General features: G+C 48.5%; 1 protein-coding gene across 1 annotated transcript in view; it reads right to left on the reverse strand.

Moving 5' to 3' along the window:
- The window catches only part of PNOC (prepronociceptin), a 438,527-nt gene extending 422,225 nt beyond the window's left edge, over positions 1 to 16,302 (reverse strand). Inside the window, exons 1-2 of the mRNA XM_069605689.1 lie at positions 16,247 to 16,302; positions 2,042 to 2,187 (exon numbers count right to left, since the gene is read on the reverse strand). Of these exons, the coding sequence (XP_069461790.1) occupies positions 2,042 to 2,164 (123 nt within the window). The 5' untranslated portion in view covers positions 2,165 to 2,187; positions 16,247 to 16,302. The remainder of the gene's footprint in view (positions 1 to 2,041; positions 2,188 to 16,246) is intronic.
- Between the last annotated feature and the right edge of the window lie 4,534 nt (positions 16,303 to 20,836).

Here is a 20,836-nt window from a genome sequence, read left to right on the forward strand (position 1 = left end):
TATGGCTGAACCTAGCAAGGGTGCAAGTAGCATTAACAGATTTTAACGCCATGCTACATGCTGAAAAGACTTTCTTTGCCATAGCATCATATTTTTTATCGTCCCTGTCCTGTGGGACGGTAGGATAAGCCGTCTTGACATCGGTAGAGGATGCTGCCTGTACCACCAGACTTTCTGGGGATGGGTGTTTAGACAAAAACTCCGGGTCTGTAGAAGATACCCTGTACTTTGTAGACAGTTTTTTATTTACTGCTGGTACAACATCTGGGGTTTCCCAGTTTGTCATGATCTTCCTCTGAAGAGCTTTATGAAAAGGCACCACAGGATCCTCCTGTGGGCCTTTGTCAAGAATATCCGTGAGGTCATCTTGTTGGAAAGATTGTGAAGGTGCCGACCACCCCATGAACTCTGTGATCCTGGCCATTAAGGCTCTATAGGGGGTTTCAGCATGCTCCCCTGGGTCTGGCCTAGCAAACTCCACCTCAGGGGAAGTGTCTAACCCACTTGCCTCATGTAAGGAATCATGAAGATCCTTTAACCTGCGTTCTTCAGAGGAAAACTCCTCTCTAATTTGGGTTACAGGTCCCTGCAACTCAAATGTGTCTTCCTGTTCAGACAATTCACCCTCTTCCAAAATTGAGGACATAGTTCTCAGTTGTTATGAACTCATAAAGGGAGTAAATCCCATTTCCAAGGCAGAGGGTGCCGAACTTGTCATTATCGGCCTCGAAAACGTCGATGTCGTCGACGTCGAAGGCTTCGAGCGTGGTGTCGAAAACAAAGGCGGAGGCCTCGATGACCTCGACAGAATTGGGATTCTACTCGACAATCTCGAAGCCATCGCCATCGAGGACCTGGGGATAGTCACTGGGTGTGTCGTGACCGTGACTTTTCTTGGCTTCGACGCCGGTGTCGAAGCTGGCGTCGAGTCGACAGACCCGTGTGTCGAAGGTCCCTTCGACAACGGCGTCGAAGACACCGACCTCGGCGTCGACGGAACCCTCGTCGACGGCGTCGACGGAACCTTCGAGGAAGGTTTGGAGGTCATAGTCCTACTCGAGGGTTCGAGACGCGCTCGAGAGGTTTCCTTCGCCGGGTACTGCGTTTTTGACCTTCGGGTCTTTCGCCCAGAGCATCGCTCTCGGCAGTCTTCGAGGGGATCGAGGCCGCTTTCTCGAAGACGCTCATCATATTTTTGCGGAATTCCTCCCATTCAGCCCGGGAACTATGTTTCGTGGGGCAGGGGATTCTTTTTGGCGAAACAGAGGAAGGGGAAGACGGAGAAGGGGATCTTCGACGTCTTCTCTTCGAGTGCTTCTATCTCGAGGAGTGATGGGACCCACTCCGAGACCTGGAGCGCGAATGGTGACGAGGAGACGAGTGTCTCGACTTCGTCGACGAGGAAGAAGCTTTAAAAGTCTTACCTTTCTCCAGCTTCCCCCTACGCTCCTTCAGGGCCTTAGCTGTCATGGACATACAGTCCTTGCACTCCGAACAATGGTGTTCAGCTCCCAAACACCACAGACAAACTCTGTGAGGGTCAGTCAGCGACATCTTTTTCCCACAATCTCGGCATTTTTTGAAGCCGGATCGAGGAGTTGTCGGTTCCGACGAGGAAGCCATCGAGTACGGATCGAATAACTCGAGGTAAATAGGATTAATCTGACAAGAACTGAGCAACGGTATTCCGAGGCACTGAGTAAGCGCGGAAAAACGGAACTGAGCAACGGACGCTGCGCGCGGCCTTTATAGGCAGGATGACATCGACGTCGATACGGTGGCTGTCGAGGGACATCGACTCGGAGGACGTCGACGCGCAGCGCCCTCTAGAGAGAAAAAAAATTTCCGAGGCCAGCAGAGCTGGAAGGAGATATCTAAGATGAGGAATACGTCGGAGGACACAATCCCTTCGAAATATACATTGGTAATCCATGACCTTTTACTCATCCCTAGTGGCACATCAAGTAGTATTCAATTAGACAGGCATCAAGGTGGTGAGTGTTAAGGGCCCGTGTGATTGAGGGAGGGTGGATTTACTTACCAGAGTGTTGTAGCCGTCACCCTGGTAGATGTGCTTATTGCAGGTCAGGCAGTCCCTCTGACAGTCACTGAAGACATGAGCGAGCAGGCAGAGTAGAACCAGGTTCCCAAACATAGTCTTCATGTTAGAAGGGTGGTGACAGAGAACTACAAAGAAGAGAGACACAGGTGAAAGTGTGACCCTAGCAAGGATTACAATACAAACTATTAATCTCATACCAGTGGATATTCTCAAGGCATAGCAAAAGGTGTGGGGGAAAAGCACTGTGAGGAAAGAGGCTCTGTACACCAAATTCCATCGTAAAAACGGAATTTAAAACATAATATTGTGATACATCTCTACATCAAAGACATATTTAAATCTATTTAACCCAATGGAGGAAAGAAATGAAGGTGGGGACAATCCGTACCGTTTGGATCCCTAAAGTAATGAAAGATTATTTCAAAGGATAGAAAACATGGTTTGCAGGCTTCCTAAAATGTGTGTATTTTTCTTATATCACATAGCATTGCGATTTATGCAGAAGAGTAGTCCATATGGACTTTGGCACAAAATAATTTCACAAATGGTGTTTAGCATCTTGGCTTAATGATCAACACTTCTATTACTCTTCGGCAGTGATTTTGTGGCAAAAAGTCACCACGATAATTAAAATAGTCCGTAAAATGAGGCAAATGTTATAATTGAAACTGGCCACCAGCTATATTAAATGTGTGAAATATTTCTCCCCAGTTTACAGCTGTTCCCGCAATCTATTGGCTGCACGAGTAACAGTAGCTGGCAACTAGCACCATGCCATGGCCCCATCACAATCATGGTCCTTCAGCAACCATTTGTTTCTTGCATGGAAATATTATTTTGCTTTTTACATATATATGTGTGGGTATCTTGGTTGTTACAACCCTTTATAAAATTTTGGTTCTTACAACCCTTTATAAAATGAACGTAAGACAATTAATATAAAATGAAAAGAATCATATTGTCACCATAGGTTATCTCCAATTCTGCTCTTATTGTACTCATTAAATACTACTGCAATTTCCAATTACAGATTCTATCTATTCCACAAAACGAATCCCTGCCAATATTATCTTAGCTTTATTGCCAGTTATCAGTTGTTCCCATAATCCGACTTTAAATTCATTATTATCGTTCGTGTTACAGTCGCAGCGGTCAAAATACATGAACCTCCCTCTGCTTAGTGCCACATGTTCTAAAAGATATGAGATTAAGTGCTCTGTACCCTATTTTCTAAGGATTCTGCAAGTCAGAAAGGAGTTATGTGACCAAATAAAGTAATGAGGCAGCAGGCCGTGTTCCTTTAAAAGTTCGCGGAACTCCGAGGTGACTTGCAACAGTGGGCAACATTTCAAGTTGCAAGCTACTAGTCGTTCATAGAAATTCATTTGTCCCCCCATTGTACACATAAACACATCGCTCTATTTCTTACTTACCACGGGTCAATTAGCACTAACCAATGTCCAGCAGTGAGTTTTTTTGAGCGCTGCTTGCAATATACTTTTTATGTTAGGTAGGGGGTATTTTATTCTATATAATACATAGTCACACACTATCACCCCCTTTAATAACTGGCCTCTTGCTTAATCTAACATAATAGATCTTCCAGTTGTGGGCGCATTTAGTCAATATATAATCTAATTGGGAAATAAAAAAACATTAGCAGCTTGTAATGTGCTGAAAGGAATTGTTTAAACATTTTAATACAATGCATCAAACATCGTTTTGTAAAATAAACATACTATCATAAACAGTTAACAATTAATGGCTGTAAATTGTCAGAGAATGCTATTTTATAAGAAAAGAATTTGAAATGTTTGTCACGACTTCAAATTCTGCAGTGACAGATGAAATTACCTTCTTGGCATTGTAAAGTCATAATCCGGCTGTAATAAGTGATTACAGTTACAGTACTGATGTCCTTTACATATTGCACTTCAGTAGTAATGTTACAACTAGCCTGTAAGAACATTATTGACATGCTTTTATATAGGCATTGCAGGCTGCAACATATACACTATTGCTCAGCTGCCAGTAGTTTTGCCCAGGTCCCCAAATGTTCTTACGTTTTCAGCTGTTTGAACTGGAGTAACATACAGAGATTTCGTCAGCATCATCAACTTGTGCGTTATGTTCTTTCGGGCATTTCAGTTTAGTCAAATACCGTAGATTCTTGGTGTCAAAACGGTATATTATTGGTGTCATCCAGATCGTAGACAATAGGACTAGAGTGAATTAGCTTCCTACATTTTCACCCATATTCTCTTTTTCCACAGTCAATAGCCCTTGCTTTTTCCATCATATGTATTGGCCCACAATTTCCAGCAAGTAAAGTGCTGCTTCCATAAACTGCAGACTGCATGAAGGGTAACCCCACGAGACTGGGTGAGATGGAACCTATGCCCCACCTAACTGAAGGGGCAGTTTCAGCTGGGAAATACCCTGTCTCAGCATGGAGCCTCATAAATCAACCCTATGGACACGTCATTTCAATTCAAAGCACACTGCAATCAAGGCCGCATGGGTTGCCAATGGCATTCACACACATAACCATGCCAGAAGACAACAGAGCCTCTTTGAGAAATGAAGATCTTTGCTCAGTGGTAAAGGTACCATCAGATAAGGACTTTGACCATTTGCCACCCTTCACCTCTGGTAGCAGGATGTGGAACTCTGCTCACAGTACTATTGCCATTCTCATGTCCTTACAGCAGTCAAAATCTCCCTCTGGCTCTCCCTACAAAGTAACGTCTACATTCCAACATCTACACAGGAAAGCCTTACGTCTCTAGGCATCCAGAGAGACCATTCTTCTAGTTCATCATCAAGAAACTAGTGGCTCCCTGCCTGGGTAAAATCACATTATTTCCTTGTCAGAAGTGCTCCTGCAGGCAGCTGCTTAAATACTGCCCTGCTCTGTGCGAAACGGGCTAATTAGCAGCACCTGGAGAAGCACACCTGCCTCCACCCTCTCTGGTCCTGGGATAGCGAAAGCAGCTTTGATCTCTAGGGCTTCTGGGGATTGTGGTTCCAAGATGATTGCATAGCAATAACCAGGGAATGAGAACTGCCACACGGTGCATTATGGGAATTGAAGTCCATGTTTTCGGATATACAGATTTCTGAAAGGAAATGTTAAATAATGATTTAGGGTCTTCTCTGAAGATGGTTGAAAACACCCGCGGGTCTGCAGACACCGCCACCCAGAGGCAGAGATGCAGAAGCTTGACAATATCCCCCCTCGAAGATCCAGTGCTTGAAGGAAAAAAGTGAAAGTCATTATTTGTCATAATGTGAAAATGACAAACTACCAGACACAGCTGCAAAAGCCAGCACCCTATGTGCATTGTAGAATGTTAGTTCTTCCAGAGGCACAAAGAGGCATTCTTTACATGCTCAGAAGCCTTGACTCTTTTCTTGATAAGCCATTTGGTACCTGATGTCAGAGTTGGAGTCTTCAGGCCTGCAAGTAAGGTTTTAGTGTCTTTGCAAACTGGAAAGTTGAAAACAACCGGCAAATCATGTGATTAGCCTTCCTTTGCAGAAAACAGCATTTCGTCAGCAGCAGGCAGCCCAGAAAGTGTTGGATAGAGGCAAAAGTTCTTTTGTCATAGACATATAGTCACTGGTTGAAGGGGTATCTCTGTCAAATGACTCCTGCAGTGCATTGAACTGTTCATTATCAGTAAACATAGACTTCTCAGATTTAGAGCTTGCTGTAGTTTGAACTGAATTAGCAGCATCACTGGAGCTTTGAAGTTGATTCATGGCACCAGCTTGATTATTTGAGAAGTGAAAAGCTGTCTTCAGTTGGATAAGAACATTCTTGGAGCATCACGCTAATCACAGTGCTTATCATCAGATCTTCAAAGACTGGGCTAGAATTCGAGTCTTCCTCCATGTTTGGAGGGATACATTTGGTTAAGGAACGGTTTGCAGTCTTTTGTGGTTTGGATACAGAAACAGAAGGTGCAACAGGACTGGTAAGCTTCATTTCAGGTTCGAAAATTGGCAAATCAAGGACAAGTCCATCATTCACCTCTGCGCTTAAGACTGGAGCCAAAGGTGAATGCAAAGGTATGCTGAGTCCAGGCAGTAGGGCAGTGGTGGTTTCTGACACCATGGAGAGACTTGAATCACGTGTGGTTTCTATAGCTGGGACAGGGTAAGTGTGTGTGTGACAAAACGTTCTAAAAGTTGCATAATTATGTTAGGAAGTAGGACAAATTAGGTTTACTTACATTTGCCAAGATTGCAGAGCAATGTCAAGCCTGCAGCATTTAACTCAGTAGTAATAAGTGCAAAGAAATTAATTGATATAACACTCCACAGTGAAACGAACAGTCTGGGTTTGATTCAGTTCCGCCTATCGCTCCCTCACTTTCCCACCTTCATGGGTACTAACGCATATTCCCCAATGCATAAAGTGCGGTTTGAGGTGCAATGATACCACAGCACTTCAGCCTAGACATTAGATCATGGCCATTTCCTGATCATTCGCACATGCAATTGATCCATTGTCCATTTCTTGACAGAGATATCAGGGTCCTGGGTCACCTGCTTCAATCCCAATTTACAGTTGGGAGTCCCTGGTCACCTGTCACTGTTCCGAAGGCTGGAATGGTTGACTTTTAAATCTGTTCGACTTGTTCAACTGATCAACCAATTTCTGGTTGTGATGCTGGAAATGCATCTGAGGGACAGGGCCTCTGAATCCTTGTCCTTTTACTGCCTTTTACCGTGTGTTCTGTTATGTTTTCTGCCCCGGAGTCCATGTGGGACTCCTGGCAGTGCAGCTCTCTCTTTTGGTTTGGTGAACAGACCCATGGGGTACCCTTATGGCACCCATGGGTAGGGGTACAACCCTGTGCCCCTAGTGTATGTTTTTGGGCACCTGTGGGTGGCCCCAGAGCAGGGTATGGGCTGGTGGCAGCTCCATGCTGAAATTGACAGGTGCTCCGGGTGTCCTCCATTTTGGGATACCCAGGCCCTGCCATTGGGATCTGTTGATTCCTGATAGGAAACAAGATGGCCCCTGTGGCCTCTTGCTTTCTATTGCCTGTTATCTTGTTTTCCCAAAGTCCTGGGAAGCCCTGTCTCTGTCCCTTCCCCCTGACTGGCTGTTGGGTGGAAGTCCCATATATGGTGTTGTTGTGAAGGCCCAGCTAGACTGACTGGAGCCTTCCCAGTGACTGTATGTTGTGGGTACCTCCTGTGGGTGGGACCTGGGTGAATGGAGTGTGTGACCAATATACACTCCTTGTTGTGGTTGTCTGGTTTCTGGCATGAGAGACAAAGACTGAGACAGCCCTGCCCGAAACTGGCCTGAATGCAGTGTGTAGTGTTGAATGGCTGGGTACTTGTCCCAATCCACATTCCTTGTTGTGAGTGTCTGGAAGGGAGGAGTGTGGCCTGAATGCACTGTGTGCCTGATTGGCTGACTGCATGAATGCCCTTCTGTATGATTGGCTGCTGAGTGTGTACCCGCAGTGTGGATGAGAGGCAGGATAGTATATCTGGGGACCTCTCACCACTGGCAAGGTGTTCAGAAGCAGCCAGGTGTTCAGGAACGTTCAGGAACGTTCAGAAGCATCCTGGAGTGGAGTCTCCACTCTAAGAGTAACTGGAACTGCTGATCCTCGACGTCCAGCTGGAAGAAGAAGACTTGCTGTGGCATTTGCTTCGACCGATCCGAAGGCTGACGAGATCGTCGAGGGCTGACCCGAGAGAGGACCTGGTAAGGCGCCCTCTTCCCGTGCTCCGAGGGACCATCGAGCACCGCTCCATCTTCGCCGAAGCGCCCTGGAAGACAGACCCTCGAAAGGCTGTCGACCCGAGACGGGACCGCCGAGGAGATCGAAGTGAAGCACCCGGACATCGACGCCGTCGAAGTCCATTGCCGTCGACCAGGGTTCGCAGGTTTGTGTAACCGCTGGAGGCCCGTCGAAGTTGTGTTGCCCAGCCGTGGGAACCACTTGACGCCGTGCCGCCGACGACCGGAGCCGTCCGCTCCTCTGCCTAAGAACATTCAATCGAAGGACTCTCTCGACCGCATCGTCGACCGCTTATCCTGCCGGAGAAAGTCGAGGACGACCAACGCGCCGAGGAGAAACCTGCCGGTGGGTTTCCCGCCACCCGAAGACCCCAAAGACTCGAACGACTCGACGCCCTTGCTGGGCCTCCGTCTCCACAAATCTTTGCGGTCCAGAACTATTGTCACCGAGGTGCCCCGCACGCCTCTGCCTTGCAGGACGCCGACGCTCCGACGCCGACGAGCACCGCTCGGACGAAGCTGCCGCCTCATCGACGCCGTTCTACCTTGTTTGTCGACGGACGTTCGACACCCCGTGCCTCCTGCTTGAAAGGGAAGGCATTCAAGAAGGGCCGTCGATTCCCCGTCGCCGAACAGCGAGTTCCTCGACGTTTGTCGACGCCTCTTCAAGGAGCTCGACTCCACCAATTACATTGGGGGGGTAAAAACATTATAGGAGAGAATAAGACTTGCAGAGCAATATATGGACTGGGCGTGCGCTATATCTTTGTTTTACAGGTTGCCCAGGTGGGGGGATCTCCACACAGAACTGTGCCTAGTGGTAGGGGCCAGTATTCTGCCTATTGCTCAACCATCTTATTTTCTCTCCTCTCTCTATTGCTGGTTTCACTCTATTGGTCTGTGTGACATTGTTACAGTATTGTTCATGCACTTTAATGAGATCTAATACAAAGGGTGGTACCACTTTAGAGTTGTATATATTTGCCATTGTTGATTTTTCCGGAGTACAAAGTGAGTTATTATGATAAGTGTACATAACCTTGAATATTGATTATATAAAGACTGTGTTCTAACCAATACAGAGTGTGGATATTCCTTTGTGGGGGCTTGGGGACTACACTGTACTTAAGAACCAGCCTGCATCACCTCCTGAGAAGCTAGGCCTTGATTGCTCGACCATTGCTACCGTAATAGAGAATCTTGGCTGGGGTCTTCTGTGCCTCTCCTCTACCATATAGGGAGCAGAAGTACAGACACCCCCCACCGGTCGTTGAGGCCCTTCTCTCACACTGGTGAGCAGTGACCCAAAGATGGAATGTAAAATGGGGTGGTGGTAATCACCTGAGCATTAGACTTACTAGCACTGACCACAATAAAACAAATTACCCCTCCCTCAGTAACCAATATCAACCGGCTTCACATAGGACTTATCCCTTAAAAAGGGAAGGCAGAAGACTGTAAGGGAAGTGGAAAAAATGATAAGTTACTCACCGTAGGGACTAACATACTCTTAGTCCATAGTCCCCTTTCCTCCATACTGCATGGCCGTCCCTCGTGAGGGATGGGAGACGGAACCTTTTTCACCAGAAAAATCTTCTTCCCCTCTAAATTTAGAGGCGTGCAGAGGCGCGGCCCTGGGAGCATGCGCTGCTCTGACTCCACCCTCCAGCGCCACACCTAAGTCCCCAAAGAAGCACCGACAATAGATTTACCATTGCCTAATGACACCAGATTATTAGGGGGGAGGATGGTGGGACGTATGAGGAAAGGGGACTATGGACTAAGAGTATGTTAGTCACTACGGTGAGTCATTTATAATTACTCTTACGTCCCGTCCCCTTTCCTCCATACTGCATGGGCGATTACAACTGAATGTAACCCCAGGGTGGAGAGGAGACCCTCCTCAAGCAAACAGGTTCTGGAGAACCGCCTGTCCGAAAGCCGCATCCGACTTGGAGCCGGCATCCAAACAGTAATGCTTGCAGAAAGTGGATGGGGTGGCCCATGTGGCCGCCCTGCTTATGACCTGCCAGGGGACATGGCGCTAAAAGGCGAGGCCGTTGCCTTGGCCCTGACCGTGTGGGCATGCATGTTCGCCGGAAGGGGTGTATGCTGGCCCTCGTACGCTTCCTTGATGGCAGAGACCATCCAGCGGGAAATGGAGGCTTTGGAGGCCTGATAGCCTGGCCTGGCGCCTCCGAAGGTGATGAACAGGGCATCCGACTTGCTGAAGCCCTTGGTCCTGTCCGGAAGAATTTCAGGGCATGCCTGACATCTAGGCAGTGCAGAATTCTCTGAGGCTCGTCCTTCAGGTCGGCAAAGAATGTAGGAAGGACGAGCTCCTTGTTTAAGTGAAAGGCTAATGGCACTTTAGGTAGAAATGCCGGATGGGTCAACAGGACCACCTTATCCTTGTGAAAGGCAGTGTACGGCTCTGATGCGACTAGAGCCTGGATCTCGCTGACCCTGCGCGCTGAAGTGAGGCCGACCAGAAGGGCCGTCTTGATGGTGACCAGCCTGATGTCCGCGGACACCATAGGCTCAAACGGCTAGTGCGCGAGGGCGCCCAAGACTAGGTTCAAATCCCACAAATTTCCGAGGCAGAGGCGGAGGCGGAGGAGGGGGACTGGATAAAGCCCTGGCCCTCCACCCCCTTTTTTGATGCTTGCACCGACGAGGGGTTGGTGAGGCTTCGGCTGCCTAGAGCTCTGCTCCTGGAAGCCGCGGAAGCCTCCGGATGGCGGACCCTTATCCGAGCGTTGCTGAGACTGGGAATATGCTTTGGCCGTGGTCTTTGTCAGAATGGATAAAGACTTAGCCGTCTGAGAGCTATTCTTCTTCTTGTCCAGCTCTTCGTCTGTGCTGCAATGGAAGGGGTCGCTGCCCTCGAAGGGCAGATCTAGAATACGTTCCTGGACATCTGGTTTGAACTTGGTTGGCTTCCTAATGGGCGGGTAGAGTCTAGCGAGTCTGGTCAAATGTCTCTTGACAACCGGGTTGGAGGAGGAGAAGACTCCCTCCTCCGAGTTCCGGTAAGCCCCAATGGCTGAGAGGTATGTGCAGCAGGTGTCCACCTGCACGCTCGAGTTGGCGAGGTGCACCGAGAATGACAGCATGTCATCCAGTGAACAGGCCAGCAGGTCGATTTCCCTGGTGTGCGCCCAGTGGCAGAACCTGGTACATTTAATCTTATATTGGGCTCCGGTAGCCTTGCTCCTGGCCCCCTGAATGATTTCCAGATTGGCTTGGGATAATCTGAGGTGGCTGAGCATCACCTCCTCAGAAACCACGCAGTGAGGGCCAGCTTCTGAGGGAGAGGGTGGACGACTCTGCCCCGCCTGCTGTGTCAGAAGGTATGCTGGGCCCGTTGGGAGGTGGATTGGAGGGACCTTCGAGAGGCTGAGCAGCTCCGAGAACCATGGCCTGGCTGGCCATCACGGAGCTATCAGAATGAGGTTGAGCTGGCGAGACTCCTTGATCTTTCAAAGCACTCTGTGAATCAGTGGAGTGAAGGCATATGCTGCCATGCGGTTCCACTGAATCCATAAGGTGTCGCCCAGGGAGCCCTGGCCCTGTTCCTACCAGGAGGCGAACTGGGAGCACTTCCTGTTGTGCCTGGTGGCAAAGAGATCCACCTGGGGGGAGCCCCACCTGTGGAAGATTTCCTGTGCCACAAGGTCGTTCAACTGCCACTCGTAGTTGTCCGCCCCCAACCTTCTGAGCCTGTCCGCTTCCAGGTTGGATTCCCCCGGGAGGTGGACTGCCATGAGGAAAATCTCATTTTCCAAGGCCCATTCCCACATGTTGATCGCCATTCTGCACAGGGAGGGTGACCTGGTCCCTCCCTGCTTGTTGATGTAGTACATACTGGTCGAGTTGTCTCTCTGGATGAGGACAACCCTCCCCCTGAGCCGTGGGAGGAAGGCTCTGAGCGCTAACCAGATGGTGTTCAGTTCCAGCCAATTGATGCGGTACTCTTGTTCTTGACAGGTCCACGTGCCGTGGACCGATAGATCCTCCAGGGTGGCTCCCCATCCTTCGAGGGAGAAGTTCGTGGTAATCATCACCTGTGTGGTGGGTGGCCTGAACGGCTTGCACGTCCGCAGGTTGCAGTCTTCGGACCACCATGTGAAGTCCGGGTGGAGAGAAGTGGGGATCTTGATGATTTCGGCCTGCGATCCCTTCTCCTGGTTCCACGACGCTGAGAAGTGGAGCTGGTTCCTCCTCCTCATCCTGAGTCTTGTGTAGGGGACAGCCAACAGTACCGCTGCAAAAAGCCCCAGGAGATGTTGGTACCACCAAGCCAAAGTAGAGCTTCGGCTGAGAAAGTATGACGTGGCCCTATTGATGGCCGAGATCTTGTCGTCCGAGGGGAAGACCCTTTCAGAGCGCGTGTCCCAGATGATGCCCAGGAAGGTTAGAGACTGCGTGGGTTGCAGCTGTGACTTCCTGAGATTGAGCGAAAAGCCCAAGTCGTGTAGTGTGTTCATCAGTGCTTGGGAGGAGTGTTGAACTGCTTCCATAGATGTAGCCCTGACGAGCCAGTTGTCTGGGTATGGGTATACGTGGAGGCCCTGAGCCAGGGAAGGGCTGCCACAGCATTCATGAGTCTGGTAAAGACCATGGGGGCCGAGTTAAGGACAAAAGGGAGGACCTTGTACTGAAAATGGCAGCCCATGATCCTGAACCGGAGGAAGGAACGATGGGGATGCCAGATCGGCACGCGCGGATACGCGTCCTTCAGATCCAGGGAGCACATCCAGTTTCCCCTGCATAATGACTCCGCAATAAAGGCTGGCGTAACCATCTTGAATCTCTGAAGAGGTAAGTAGAGGTTGAGGGTGGAAAAGTCCAGTACATCTCTCAGGCCCGCCTGGTTCTTCTTCTGAATGGCGAAGATCCTGGAGTAAAAGCCTGAACCTCGCTTAGAGCTGGGACTTCCTCCACGGCCTGGCTCAGGACGAGCGACCGAATCTCCGCCAAAAGAGTTGCTGTCCCAACTTGGGGAGGGGAGGAGAGTAGGGAGGAGTGGCCGGAATAGGTAGACGGTAACGCAAAGTTCTGTCACCAAAAGTGTGCATGAAGGGCAAGCCTGCCCCCCATTGGTGACTCACGGACCAAGGGGTGTGTCAAGACTTTTTTCTCTCCGAGGCAGAGGCGGAGGAGGGGGACTGGATAAAGCCCTGGCCCTCCACCCCCTTTTTTGATGCTTGCACCGACGAGGGGTTGGTGAGGCTTCGGCTGCCTAGAGCTCTGCTCCTGGAAGCCGCGGAAGCCTCCGGATGGCGGACCCTTATCCGAGCGTTGCTGAGACTGGGAATATGCTTTGGCCGTGGTCTTTGTCAGAATGGATAAAGACTTAGCCGTCTGAGAGCTATTCTTCTTCTTGTCCAGCTCTTCGTCTGTGCTGCAATGGAAGGGGTCGCTGCCCTCGAAGGGCAGATCTAGAATACGTTCCTGGACATCTGGTTTGAACTTGGTTGCCTGGAGCCAGGCCATCCTTCTCATGTCCGTGGCAATACAGATGGCACGTCCAGAGGTATCGATGTGTGCTAGCGTGGACTCCATGATATCCTGCGCCACGAGCTTGGCCTCGGCTAGACCCGCCTTGAAACGTGATTGGCAGTGGGAGGGGAGTTCCGGGAGGAAGTCAGCAATTTCTCGCTATAATCTCTGGTTAGCGGCCACCAGCATGGCGTCTGCGTTGGCCTGACGCAGGTGCAAGGAAGCGCTGGAATACAGCTTCTTACCGTATGCCTCCAAGGTTTTCTCCTCCTTGCCTAACAGCGCCGTTGATGAAGAAGACAAGGACGATTTAGGTTTGGAGTACAGTGATACCGCAGCGATCACCGAGGAGTGTGGCTGAGGATGGGAGGAGAGCAAGAGTGTATCCCCCTCCATCTGCCTGTACTTGGCGTCCAGGCGGAGGTTGACTGGCTGGACGGAGTGTGGTTTGAGCCAACCCTTCTTGGTGAGGGAGCCTACATCGGTTTGCAGTGGAATTCCCGTTCTGGCAGAAGGGCGCCTTGTGAGGACTTCAGCGAGGACACCCTCCGCTGGCTGTTCGACCTGTGGCTGTGGGAGGCCCAGGTATTCCACCAGGCCCACGATACGTTCGTGGAAGGCCCTGGCCGATGATGGTGTGTCTAGATCCTCCTCCTCATCAGTATCCTGAGGGCCTGGGGGATCCTGTAGAGGAGGAGTATCCGGAGCCGGAGGCTGGGGCACGGGGACCACCGCCGGAGGTTGATGAAGGGACGGAGGCTGGTATGGAACCGTCTGTGGAGTAGGCTGAGGGGCCGGAGGAGGCGGCTGCGCCAGGGCCAGAGGCGTCGGCGGAGGCATCTGTGGTGCTGCTAGCATAGCCAGAAGGACTTCCCTGACTGCCTCCTTGATGATAGCCCCCATATCAGGAGACTTCATGAGGCCGAGGAACCTCTCAAAGATCTGGTCCTTGCTGGCCGAAGAGGAGGAGGAGGAAGGCACTGAAGGGGTTACTAGAGGCAACTGAGGCCGCTGCCGACCCTGTACATACGGACTCAAGGGAAAGCAGCCCTTCGCATAAGAAAGATAGGCCATAGGCCACGTACCTGGTTGATGCCAGTCCCACCTCGATACTCGCTCTTCGCCGAAGTCTTGCAGAGGCGTTGAACAGGTATCCTTTTCTGGACTGTTGGCCATCTTGTTGAGCTGCCTACTACATGGCTGCGACATGTTGCTCGGCTCGTCGCTGTGACACTCTGCCAAGTCTCTTATGTGTGAGGCATGCAACTTGTGCCGCTCCTCGGGCACGTGCCTGGTAGGTGTATTAACCTCGACCCGGGGGTCGTTAGAGCTGCATTCAGGCGCCCCCTCGGACGTACTGCCGGTAACAGGGCATAGCCCCTAAGCCATGATGTCGGTACAAAGGCAGAGCCCTTCGGGCACAAGCCCGGTAAAAGAGCCTAGCGGCCCCTCAACCCTGACACCGGGAGGATCCGAGGACCCCTCAGCACGAAGGCCGGTAGCTGCGACAGCCTCGGTGCGCAAGTTGGTAAAAGGACCTGACCGGTCCCTTCCGCGTAGGAGAGTCCGTGGGAAGGAGTCTCCCTTGCGAGGTGCAGATGAAAATATAGGGCCTACCTCTGGCCTGGAATGTCTCACGAAACTCTTGTGGTCCTCAGAAGGAGACCGCTGGAAGAGCTTCCTCCACCTGGCTAGTCTGTTCTTCAGCACTTTCATGGACAGCGAGCCGCATGCCGAACAGGCTTGCCAACCGTAGTCTGGGCCAAGGCAACGTAGCCAGAGGGCGTGGGGGTCTGAAGTTGGAAAAAGCCCTTTGCAGGATGGGCACCTGCTGAACTCTGTTGAAGTGGACGTGCGCCGGGGAGGAGCTGTGTACCTATTGAACAAAAAGACAAAAGAAGATATAGAGGAAGAATCTGCGTGTGGAATTACATGGCCAAACCCAGGAGCGCTGGTGAATTCGTCCCATTCCCGTCAGCGCGGAAAAGGGGACTGGGGTGTGGTGGCAGAGGGCGGAGTCAGGGCAGGGCATGCTCCCAGGGCCGCGCCTCTAAATTTAGAGGGGAAGAAGATTTTTCTGGTGAAAAAGTTTCCGTCTCCCGTCCCTCGCGAGGGACGCCCATGCAGTATGGAGGAAAGGGGACAGGATGTAAGAGTAACCCTGCCTCACAATGATAAAAAGGCACACACGCTAAATTCCCACAACTCCTAGAGTTGAGAAACGAATATCTCCAGTCTTGTAACAAGGGGGCTCCTTAAAAACATCAGAACTTAAAAAATATAAAATTAGATAATTAAGAATTACCTGCTAAAAGAGACCTTGTTCCAAAACAAAGTCTGGCTAATTAGTTATCAGATTTTTTCATTAATAAAATCAAGGATATAAAACTGTACATCATTTCCCCTAACAACTGATCACCCTCCAGCAACTAGGTTGTGACATCCACATCTACCTTTGACTAATTCCAAGTAATCATAGAAGTGGATATCATTAAAACTGTTTCACAAATGGGAGCCTCCAGGCCACAAGAAGCTACCTGCCCTGCCAACCTTATAAAACCACCCATAGCTACCCTGCCCCCCTCGGAAAATGGAAGTGCTTAATGCCGTTCTGATGTAGGGATCAGAACTACCTCTACTGAAAAAAAATAACGTTCACTACAATACCTAAAAGCACCACTGCTAACCCTTTGACTTGAGGTAATTGTGGTTCAATATCGTCACCCTCCATTCAGGAGCTAAAATCCTTGAAAGAGAATCTCTTACGATTAGAAGAGTATACCAAAGACAGATACTTGCTCTGTGATCCCCAATCAGGATTCAGACCATGTAGAAGAACTTAGGTCAACCTTACATAATATACAAGATCATCCTGCACAAGACATGGCAATTAAGTAATTCTCACTTACCTACCAGCAGCCTGGGACACTGTTGACCACACCACCTTACTACACCACCTCTTCTAAGAGCTAGAAAGAGCAGAGACAACTCTGAAATGGTTGGAATGCTTCCTGCTAAGCAGGACCTGATAAGCTAAATTTGCCATTTTTCATTGGACCCTATTTCACCTCATTGTGGGGTCCCTGGGGTTATGAAGTCCCCTTTTGGCTCGTTTTGATGTTTACATGAAGACCCAAACTGATATCATGGAAGTGTTCGGTCAACAGTTGCAGATGATGTGCAGATTACGATTAAATTAGGTAAAACCAAAAATAGCCCCAGTGCGATAAACCATTGGACTATAGGAATGTAGGAATGGATGGCAGAGGTGAATGGAGATAAAATGATGGCATATCACCTGGATGACATATTACCTGAAAGGATTCAAAATGGTAATGATAACCTTTGGTCAAGAGAGTTTATTTTGGTTGAAAAGAAATGGAATCCATGCGAACAAAGTACAGCAAATTAATTTAAATAAAACTATACAAATACAATAGACACACTCTGCACAGTCTACACAGCCCAGAATAATAATACAAGTAAATTGCTAAAACATCACGGACACCATAAGTAATAACAGCGTTCGCAAGATCATTTCTCCTCTTTTGCCATATCCAGGTCCAAGAACAGTCAAGAGTAAAGTAAAACTTTGAATAAGATAAATGATAAAACAGCCACACATTTGTTAAGAGGTTGCCAAGATAACTATAGCAGTCTGTGCAGTGCCCAGAAGTGACCAATTCAGAATGCCTTTTCAAGGCAATAAACAGAATCTCCTAAATCTGTTGTAGTACTGACAGAAAAGGAGAAGCTGTATCATGGTTTCTAGGGCCACATTGCATTTACGAACACCAGAATGTTCAGAGTTCCATTTTTGAACTTGAGTTTCCAGTGGGGGTACCCACTAACCTAAATAGCACATATTAGTTACACAACCTCTGGGGCTGACCAAGATATGGCTCCCTGCCGAGAATATCTTCACATTCAAAGTAGGTAACAGCCATATTTCTCCGATTAGCTAAGTACATATGTCCGACGAGTAGCCATTCGAAATATGTCTACACCACAGTGGAGTCTGATTTAAGAAAATCCCAAAACGCAATAGATTAATGGTGTAAGAAATTTTTTGGTTGTGATTTAGCCAAGGTAGGAGGAGCTCCATTCCAAAAATCATTGATAGGTCCAACAAGAATGTCCTTAAAGACCTTCCCACCAAGGTTAGTACATAGGCGCATTAAAAATTACCAATATCCTATGGACTTCAAAATGTCCGATTGATTGGACATTTAATTCAGATCTCCAAGTAAATGTGGCTGCAACCTGTGGTATTGAGAAGAGAGATATTTCAAATATATCTCCATTATCACAGATGTGGTACACTTGCCACTACCCCACTGTGGGCAGGTAGCTTGCTGGGCCACACTGAGATGGCTTTACACTACTGGGACAGATCAAGCATTATGTGCGCAGCTACCACGTGGCCCTCTGCCTTTACAGCTATCATTATGAACCTGGATTACTGCACTGCTATGTTGGAATCTGCCTCACGATGAGTTGTGTGATATCATTATTTAATAGTAGTGTTCTGCATGCCTAATCTCAGGGTCTGAATTCCAACAAAGGCTTGGATGCTTTGAACATCCTTATGATTTTAGGATCGCAGCGAGGAAGATGGACAGGATTGTAATGCCAGGATTACTTCCTAGTACTTATTACTCTGAGCCCTACTCTTCTCCGTCCCAGTCAGCCCCTCCACGTCCCAGTGCCATCCGGTGCTTAGCAAAATGGGTCTCCGGGGGCAGGATCCATCATGATGATCAAACTAGAGTAGGGCTCTGTGCATTGAAGATTACTGGTTAGAAATCAGAGCATGGTTATCGCTTATGTATATGTAAAACAAATAGGTCATCCATCCTGGTATGCCCTTTGAGGGAAGGGGATACTCAATCCTGCATCTCCAGGACTATGGACATAATTGCGTGTATGGTGGTAGTGGTACAAAATGCAATAATGGATTGACCCATATGTTTACTGCGCTGCCATATTCCGGTTTTGCTAACTTGAAAAAAATGTGTTCAACTTAGCTGGAAAAATAGACAAGTTACTGCTGACAGATTTACCACCAACGGTAATTCCTCCAATCACCAATGACGTCCTATCGATCTCCCTAATGAAGAATCAAAAAAATTCAGAACAAGGATGACTTACTTCCATACAGAGAGCTGCAATAGTTTTTGAGTTTAGCAGAATTATCCCAGGTAAGTCCGCCAAGCTCATGCAGGTTTATAGGTATGCTAATATGTCTTTATCTATGTAGGATTTCCTACCACAAGTGGCCATAATAACCTTTTCCTTCCACACCACATCTCAATCCAGTTTAATTATGCAATAAACGTGCACAGTTCGTTAGTTTGGTATTACGGTCCTTGCTACGGGGCAGCACTTGCTCCATTGGACGCCGTTATGCATGTTTCACACCATCAGTGGTGCTTTCTCAAAGGGTTTGGCAATTTTTTGTGCACTTTTGTTTGAAATCAACCAATTATATATACATGTATATGTGTATGCGGGGCTAGGGAGCTGGAGGATGGGAAGGCAGGGGTCTAATGGTGTGAGCTAGGGGGTCGAATTTGTTCAGTCAAAACATGTACACGTTTAAAAAGGCGTCTGAAAACACACAGAACCCCACTGAAATGCTGCAATAGAAACAGTGGGCCTCATTACAAGATTGCCAGCACTGGCGGCTACCGGCAACCTCGGCTTACGTTTCCGCTAGACCGATATCCCGGTAATAGCAGGCTATTATGGGCGGAAAGGTAAGTCCCATTCCCGTGGAGTCCCATAAAACAATGGGAACACTGAAGTCACAGCACCGTTAGTAACGGTACCGGTGCTTCAGTGAAAAATCTGCCGGTAGGGGCCTGAACTACCAGCAGGTCAGACCTGCTGGTAGCACACAGCCCCTACCAGCAGACTCGGAGTGACTCGTTCTGGAAAAGGTGCTGGTAACTATTGTTACCGGCACTTTTTTCCAGACCAGGTCGGTCATAATGAGGGTAACTAAATCTGGGGAAACTTCTTTGCGCTAGGTACCTCGCTATCACCGCTTTTCAGTGACCCCTTTAATCTCGTAAATGAACCGCAGCTTTGTGTTAAAATTTCGATGAGCTCAATTAGGGAAAGCAATTAATGCAGCCCCTTTGAAGCAAGCCAGCTCTCCGAGAGTCTTCTCCGATCTGGGGAGGAACAAAGGCGCGTGTTGCTCTGTGAATCGTAGCATGGCCTTCTGCCGGGGCCTTGCTGCTTGAGGCCCGCAAGGAGAGTGAGCAGTCACCGACTAAGAGGGCCGTTTCATTCTTCCCGATAAACAAACGAGCGGTTAATTGACAAGACACTAGTGGCTGCTAAATAATGACTGAGCTGTTAACCTTTATTAAGCTGGACACTGACACGTAATCTACTCGCTTACTGCCTGTGGACTTAAATTCTCAGAATATAGAAGTGATGTGGTCTAGGAGCTGTGTAACTAACCGCGTAGAACCTATCACATGAAGTCCACAAATGTGTGAGGAGGAGCCATCATATGCGTCCAATTGTAACTAAGAGTTTGAACACTGTACCTACATTTCTTGAAAATCAGCTTGCATGCAAATACAGTGGTTATGTTTTCAAAAAGCATTGGGACTCCTTGTCACTTCTGGTTTATTTAATCGAATATAATTGGGGAAGTAAAAGTCCTGGAGATTACCTGGAGTAATCTTAAGAATTTAGGAACAATTGAAAGCAAGCTCTGGACGTCTTTTCTTTCTCTCCGAAGTCCATCTCTTATTGAAGCAACGAGATTCCTGTAAGGCCCAGGTGCATTGGCTGTTACTGAATTTAGTGAAAGGGGCGCTACACTATCTGCTCTGCAGACAATTGCTTCACCGAGGACTTTAAAAATACAAGAAAGCAACAGGGGAAGCTATACTGTGGGACTGATCTTTCTGGCTGTATGTGCAGTTTGCCAAACCGCTAACCCAAGGGAGCTGCAAAGATATTTAGCTAATGTGCCAGGGTAACATGTATTGTTGATTTGCTAAGAACGAATCCAGACACATTTTTAAAGCCTTTGTTCTTATGACAAGGGGTTAGGACAACCCATGGCACGGTGATTCCTTTATGCTAGGCGCCAGAAAATGCCACCTGCTGCGGGATTCTGGAATGTCAACAGCAGCAACTTGAAACAAGTATTGGAAAAGGCAATAGTTTGGCTTTTGCAGTTCATTGCATTTTACATAGATAGGCATGGATTTGTGTTGGCCCCATAAAGAATGGGCCGAGCTAAAAAAAAAAAAGCAAGCTGAAGGGAAGTACATCACATGACTATTAGGCTCTACTGGCTGATTAACAATGACTAACATTCTACATTGGCAGCTGCACCTTACACAGTCTACTAGTAAAGCCCATAAAATGCTTCAAGCTCTGTACCATTGTCACATTTAATGCTTTCAGCATCCAGCACCTTACGAACTCTATGCGCCTTTTAGTTCTTTCTTGGCATTCTCATGCAGCAT

The sequence above is a fragment of the Ambystoma mexicanum genome, chromosome 4p (assembly GCF_040938575.1).
Source record: "Ambystoma mexicanum isolate Mex_15411 chromosome 4p, UKY_AmexF1_1, whole genome shotgun sequence".
NCBI classification, from domain to species: Eukaryota; Metazoa; Chordata; class Amphibia; order Caudata; family Ambystomatidae; genus Ambystoma; species Ambystoma mexicanum.